The sequence below is a fragment of the Haliaeetus leucocephalus genome, unplaced genomic scaffold (assembly GCF_000737465.1).
Source record: "Haliaeetus leucocephalus isolate CR32 unplaced genomic scaffold, Haliaeetus_leucocephalus-4.0 Scaffold229, whole genome shotgun sequence".
Taxonomy (NCBI): domain Eukaryota; kingdom Metazoa; phylum Chordata; class Aves; order Accipitriformes; family Accipitridae; genus Haliaeetus; species Haliaeetus leucocephalus.
Genome location: NW_010972665.1, coordinates 11,056,080 through 11,063,146, shown reverse-complemented (window position 1 = coordinate 11,063,146; position 7,067 = coordinate 11,056,080). Strand labels below are relative to the sequence as shown.

General features: G+C 41.3%; 1 protein-coding gene across 1 annotated transcript; it reads right to left on the bottom strand.

The window, feature by feature from the left end:
• Positions 1–1,635: 1,635 nt before the first annotated feature.
• Positions 1,636–6,430, bottom strand: LOC104831957 (protein NDNF-like). The gene is made up of 3 exons (XM_010567887.1): positions 6,243–6,430; positions 4,121–4,254; positions 1,636–3,126 (listed from the first exon to the last, which is right to left on the bottom strand). Exons 1-3 carry the CDS (start codon positions 6,428–6,430, stop codon positions 1,775–1,777), a joined length of 1,674 nt encoding a protein of 557 aa, XP_010566189.1. The 3' UTR covers positions 1,636–1,774.
• Between the last annotated feature and the right edge of the window lie 637 nt (positions 6,431–7,067).

Genomic DNA, 7,067 nt, shown 5'->3' with positions numbered 1-7,067 from the left:
CATCCAGAATATAAATGCCTGAAATTGAGGAGGAAGGCAGAAGAAAACATTAAGATTTCCAAGTGGAGATGACCTCTGTTGCTATTTGAGCTCAGACTATTTTTGGCAGGAGCAAAATGAAGAGAAGGCTTGCCTTGGAAAGAAGGTGGTGCAACTGCCAGCCCCTGTCATTAGCCGAAAGGCCCGCAGAGTGTGGGGAGGAGGTCACAGAGTACATGGCTCCTGCCGTGGCACTGCTCAGTCCAGAATAGTGCCTGCAGGAATGTGAAGCCTAGCTAAAGCCCAGATATTGCAGCTGATCCCATGCAATGGCCAGAACCCTTCTTCTGGGGCTAATGAGCCTGCTAATGTATAGCATGCACCGAACAGCGTGCACAATGCTACAAAGTCTTTGGAGCAGGAAATGCATAATCCTCTGTGTGTGCACAGAGGACTGATTCAGTCCTTGCCAAGTGCCTCCAAGCATGCTTGGAGGTAATAATTATTCAGAGTAAGCTAGAACCTTGAAGACCCTGCATTGCAAGCAAACTTCTGAAATATACAATAATGGAATTAATCATTTATATCTTTGCTTAGTGTAATTGTAGAGGAAAAAGAATTGCAGCAGGCAAGATTTCTCTGGCAACCTCTGGGTCAGTGAATCTATTGTATCTCTTTATATGTAAATTCCAGACCTGCCAAGAGCCTATATACAAAATATTTTCTGAAGATAATTGAAAGTAAGGGTTTCTTACAAAGACTTCTAATTTTTTTTTTAAAAAATTTTTTATTGTCTCTTGTCATCTAAGGAAGGTAATCAAGGAAACAAGACAGCAAAAAAAGTTTGTCAGGGTTTTTACTACAAATATTTTTCCTCCATGATATTTAATAGGAAAACTACAATTAATTTTTCCTAAAGCAATGCATTCATTGATATAGGCTGGGTTAAAGATGTAAAGAGTGAGTATATTACACTCAGGAGTCACACGTTGATAGACATGGGCTTGATATTGGAGACTATAGATAAAAACCTCCTTTCCATGGCAAGATTCCTTACTTGCTGCTTTTCTCAATGGACAGCAGCACAGCAGTGTATTTGTACACTCCCTAGAAAAGCTGGATCCAGAGCCAGTTCCTGGCCTGAATTCTGTCTCTTTCTAACCAAGCACAGGTTCTTTATAGAAATGAAAGCCAAGCAAACATGCAGGTAACAAGGAAAGATATATTTCAGCCTGCTTTACTCAAGGTGTGGAGCTTTACACCAGTTCTGCTGCTTTTTTCAATTTCTTTTTGTCTCCATCCCTGTTTAAGCAGCAGGGAAGTTCAGTTTCTCAAGAGCAGCTTTGACTTGTGGGGTCTCTCAGTTCTTTGTTACCTGATGGAGTTACACAAAGTGGAAAACTCTCTGGGACTTTAAAATAATGGTGTGTGCTTCTTGAGAGGCATTTCCCATCACTTCTGTATTGGATTTCAGAAGCATTTTAGGTAACCAATCTATTTCTCATGGGTGCCATTGTGGGTATTTTATTTCCATGTGCATGGATTTGTTTCACAGGTCTGTTTTTGATGTTTGAATAAGACAGCTGGGGGGGGGAACCCAACCCTTTTACAGGAGAGAAGATGCAAAAGTAAGCGTAACAATCTAGACAACTAAGATGTTTCCTCTGTAGAATCTCACAGCTTTAAATTTTCTGTGTGTCAGTATTTTTTAAACTGCACAGGCTATGGCATGGATTGGCATAGATTTTGATAATAGTCTTCATTCACTCACTTCAAAACATGTCTTTAAAAACCTTCAACATTTTTTTCTGGTCTTCACAACTTTGCTGTGATATCTGACAGGGATGCCAGATGGCCCAAAAAGATAAACATCAAACAAGTAAAGCGTCCCTGCATCCAGCCCTTTGATGGTCTCTGTGGTGACAGCTCGCTGGAGATTTATATCATAGAAATACTTGCACAGCACTTTCTCTGACTTGTGCCGAGATTCAGGTCTAGAGCACCTGTCTGCACTCTGCAGTTCCACCCAGACCTGATCATCTTCAATCCTTTTCTTGTACACACAGTACTTGCTCTCCTCTTGTGTTCCAAGCCAGGCAATGGTGACGGAGTTGCAGGTCCTCAGTTTACTGAAGGACTTGATTTTTAAGCTCTCTGGAAGAAGTGGGAATAAGGGCTTGTGGAAATGGGAGGACACCTGTACTTTCACAGAAGAGTTAGATTCCTCTGTGGATCTCAGCTGCACCAAATATGTGTCCAGCAGCTTTCCCTTCAGCGAGAAATACCTCAGCCCTGAGATGTTTTCCGATGCCACTGTTTTACCATTCTTTATTATGTGAACCTGTACTTGGCCATGACACAACTGAAAGGTGAATTGTATTTTCTTGTGCCTTGCCTGGTACTGCAGACTGTAGAATTTCTGGTTTTTCCCATCCAGGACAACCTGAATCACTTTCCCATCTTTCAGCTCCATCACCTTAGGCTCAGGTTCTTCCAAGGTTCTTGCAAATGTTCCGGTGTAAGCAGCGCTGGCATTTGTGAGGAGATTGACAACAAAAACGTCAAAGTAATACTGAGTGCTGGGACTGAGATTGGGCACTGTGTAAGTGTTCTTAGTACCCATGCATATCTGCCTGACTTCCCCACTACTCACTTTGTTGATGATGCTCAATTCACTGTTGGACAATATCATCACCTGCTGCGGTTCAAGAAGGTACGGAGAGAGAGACAAAGCTAATGTAGGCGGCAGTTTCATTCCAGAGGATCTGATTGCTGTCTCAGCAGCACATAAGCTCTTATAGTTGTGCTTTTCATTAACTAGAAGACAGTACTGGATGTTTTCTCTATGTTGCAAGACAGAGGGACTGTGTTTCCAGGTCAGAGTCACTGTTGTATGCCCAATGCCAATAACATCTATGCGTGGATCCATTGGAAGTTCTGGATAGAGGTGCCCAGATGTTGTGTCAGTTGTTAAGTATACAGTAATGTGTGTGTCTCGCTCAGTGGATAAGAACTCCAGCATGTAAAGGGCAGAATGAGAAGACATGCCCATGTAAGTCTCCACAGAATTTCCCTTATAGTTAAAAATGGTGGACACCATGCTTGGAGCCTTCTGAGGTTTTGAGACCTCTTGTGTATCATGATCACCTGCAGGCAAAAAGCAGACTTGTAGCTTTTGTTTTAACAGATGTAAAGTAAAGCACATCACATAGGTTTTATTCATATGTCAGGGAACATTGTATTTTCTTCCTGAAAATAATAATTATAACTAAATACTTTTTGCTACTGGTAATTTATTAAAATAAAATTTGAGTAGCTTTTATTTTAGCAGTGCAGTTGTAGAACTGTGTTTTCAAAAAGGCTATAATTATAAAACCACAGCTTGCAAAAGCTTGACTTGTATTGTGCCTGATGTCCCTACAACTTTCTCCTTCCAATGGCTGTCTCTTTGGGTACTTTACTTCAAGGAGACTCATACTTTCTATGAAAGGGGTTTTCTTTGATTTAGTCTTGTGTCATTGTTTTCTATGAAAAGGGAAAATTTATCACTTCAAAGGAACATTATTTTAACTCCTCAATCCAGTGTACCTGCCTAACAGGTAAGAACTTAATGGCAGCTTTCAGATTTTAGTTTGAAAAATTAATTCAAAATTATGAGAAAGAATGGAATTTCCTTTTAGGCTAAAGGCAGCATAATACCCACTGCCATGGTAGATGGTATTCCTAGAAAAATAAACAGCTAAATCTTTTCCATATCACTGTGGGGAGCAAAATGACCAGTTCAAGTGGCCTAAGCCACAGAAAAAGAGCTGAGGCAGCAAAGGGAAGTTTGGGCCAGTACAAACAGCTTATGAAGCTGATCTGTGTTTGTGGAGCCCTGAAGACCCAGGGTTGTTCCCAAATATTAACCTTAGGTTTAGACTTTTTTGCATGTAATCCTTAATTTACTTGAGTTGATGGCAAAATCCCAGGGGCTCCCATGTTTCACCCATGGAGACAGGGACGTCCTCTTCGGCCCATGGCAGTTTACAAGAGAAGGAACCATGTGATGTTTAAGCTTGTGAGGAATTTCCTGTAACACAACTCCTTATAAGTAACTTACGCTTTCTTTGTCTCTGCTTAGGCAGACAGAAGGTCTTACCTTGTGCTGCTTTTCCAAGGAAACTTGCTGAAGCTTTGTGCACGAGTATGCTCCATTCAATGGGAACATCACAGGGGGTCACTGTTATGGTGAAAGGTGCGAGGGCTCTGCCTTCCTCCATAACAAAGTAGTACCTGTAAATGTGGATTAAAACCAGAGAGAAAGTGTCAGGAAATTCAAGTCTGCCTGATCCCCCTTGTAATCAGCCCTTCTGATGTGGGTCACTCCACTGTAGGTAGAAATGACTGTTGCCCTTTGAGGCACATCAACACAAGAGGATGGTGAATGTCTGAAATCTTCAGCTGTGGGAAGAATACGTGCTGTGTTTCTTTTTTTTTTTTTTTTTTTAAATCTACAGATATTTGCTGGAAGTTTTATCTGCTTACCATAGGCAATATCTCTCCCACTGAATTTTAACACACTTCAGGTGACTATCATATCTCGGCACTTACCTAGTTATTTTGGATGATGGATGTGATTAAACTGACTGCCTTCTAGATACCCACCCATTGGCTAACTCTGGGGAATTTGGTGTGCCTTTTCCCAGGATTTCCTGAGAGGAGTTCAGTGAAAGCTCTTGGAGCCTATCCTCCCTCATATGTGCTTGCATATCTAGGTCTTCCTGGGCGTCAGATGAAGTGAATGTAATGGAATGGTTTTAGCCAGTCATGAACATTATCAGATGTCAATGGCAGTTTCATCCAGGCCAGTTCTAGCTTACTTGTCTTCATGACAGAGGCTGCAGTGTGTGAGCAGTACAAAATGCCATCAGCCTACTTGTTCAGGTTTTGATTCCTGCTTAAAAAAGCCCAGCCTCCTGTATTGTTCCTTTGGACTTCTGTTTATTTCTGTTGTTTTGGTGTATACGGACTGTATACAGCCACAGAAATGTGTGGACTGGAGTCACTCACTCTGCAGTTAAATGAAGACAATTCAAGGATTTTTTTTGTTTGTTTATTAGTGAGGCAAGCCTAGTCATTATGGATAGATCATGTCAGCCTAGAGGTCTGGCTTACTTTCAGGATATGGCTACTGGGCCGGAGTCAAGCTTCACTGGAAACAGTTCCACATTCTTGAGTCTTTTACTTTAAGCCAAAACTTGTCATCTCTTGGTTTCCTGTTCGGATGACTCTGGGGTTCATAAGGTCCTCACCTGATCATGCTAAACTGAAGGGTATTTTGCTTCCTAATTGCAATCTTAATGTTATGTCACAAGAGTATAGCAAAACTCACTTGTCTCTTGAGATTTCAATACCCATTTGCCTTTAACAAGGAGAGCTCCTATTTTGCTCTTGTGAGCATCGTCACGTTATACAACATGTGCTGTGTTCCAGTTTCTGTACAATGCATATCAAGACTGAACCATCTGGCTCATTCTCTGCTCCATGACCACTCTGCTTGGGTGTATGTCAAAATCGGTATGTGTTGGTCACTGTCCAAAGTGGAGTCCGATAAAACCACTTGAAACGTGTCTCTTTGCAAACAAGCAGATCAATCTTTGCTACCCAAGATGTGGTGCCAGCTGAAATATCTAGATCACATACATATCTAGATATGGCAGAAAACTTTGCCGATATTTTGGGTAAATGAAGAATCTGTGGAATTTCCACATGCAAAGCACTTTTGATCTTAGCAAGCTTTAGTGCCATTCAACAAAAACACTTCCAGCATGCAGAACGCTGGCAGAAGTTTTTCTGATAAGATAAGAAGTCTGTGCAGATATTCTATTGATTTTGGGGATAGTTAATTTGCTAGGTAAAATTCTTGTATCTTACAGTGAATGTGGGACAGCTGATGTGTCTCTGAAGCCAGGCTGTTTGTGACATAACTGTTCGCTGTTGGAGCCCACCCGTTCTGTATTGGCTTTGCTGCTCCTTTGAACACCCCAGAAAGCTGTCTGAAATGCGTACATGAACCTAAACTTGATCTCAGAGGGTCATTCCAGACTCTGGGCAGTAGAATGACACTTGAGCTTGACAGCAATGGGGTATTTCTTTGGAAATTCAGTGGACCCTGATAGAGCTCTGCAGGTGCATAGCAATTCTTGGCTTGTACTGGTAGCATGTGGCTACCAGTGTCATAGGGAAGTACCTGAGAACAGGAGTGACTGATTTGCTCTTACCTTTTAGGTATATCCTTCAGCAGGTGAACTGTAGTTTCCTTACCATCAGCAAGTATCAGGGAGTGGTAGAAATTGAAGAGATCGGTCTTGAAGCTCTGTTGGGAACTGGTGGTGGGTGCTTTTATGGAATGACACAAGCAAGCTGCCATGAGGAGATGAAGAGGCAGGTAAAACCAGAACCAGGACATCTTCAGTACTGCAAAATGAGATGACAGAAGTAGGGGAGAAAATAGTCAGTGACCTTCTCTGTGCCTTTCCTGGTATTTATCATAATCACGGCAAGCCAGGCTCAAACAGTGCCAGTCTCCACTTTGCTAAATTGCTTGAAGTTCACAGAAAAATATTTCTCAGAAGATCTCTCTGCAAGATTTAATGGCAGAAGCTGCCATGATGTCTTTTATTATAGAAAAATACAGTCAATGTAGCCCAGGTGCAGAATCACAAGACAGTTATAAAAAACCCCCCAACTTTCACTGCTGACAAAAATGAGTGGAGAATTAAATTTAAAATATTTTTCCTAGTTTATAGAGTTTCTTTGCTAAATTTCAAGGCTGGGTTATTTGTAATGCAATGTCACTTTCAAACTCACAGGAGGTCACTATATCCCAAACACTGCTTCTGCCATTCTGCCAGATCATTTAATTTTTATTTCCCCCATTGTGACTTTAGGTATGTGTGGAGAGGAGGATCAGAGTAAGTTATTCAGACTAGTGTAAGATACTCTTTGATGAAAAGTGGAGGATCCTGGATAAAAATCCCTGAATTGATACTTAGAAGACTTTTAGCTCTTTGTGAATCTCATTTGGAGGAAAGGTTTATTACTGT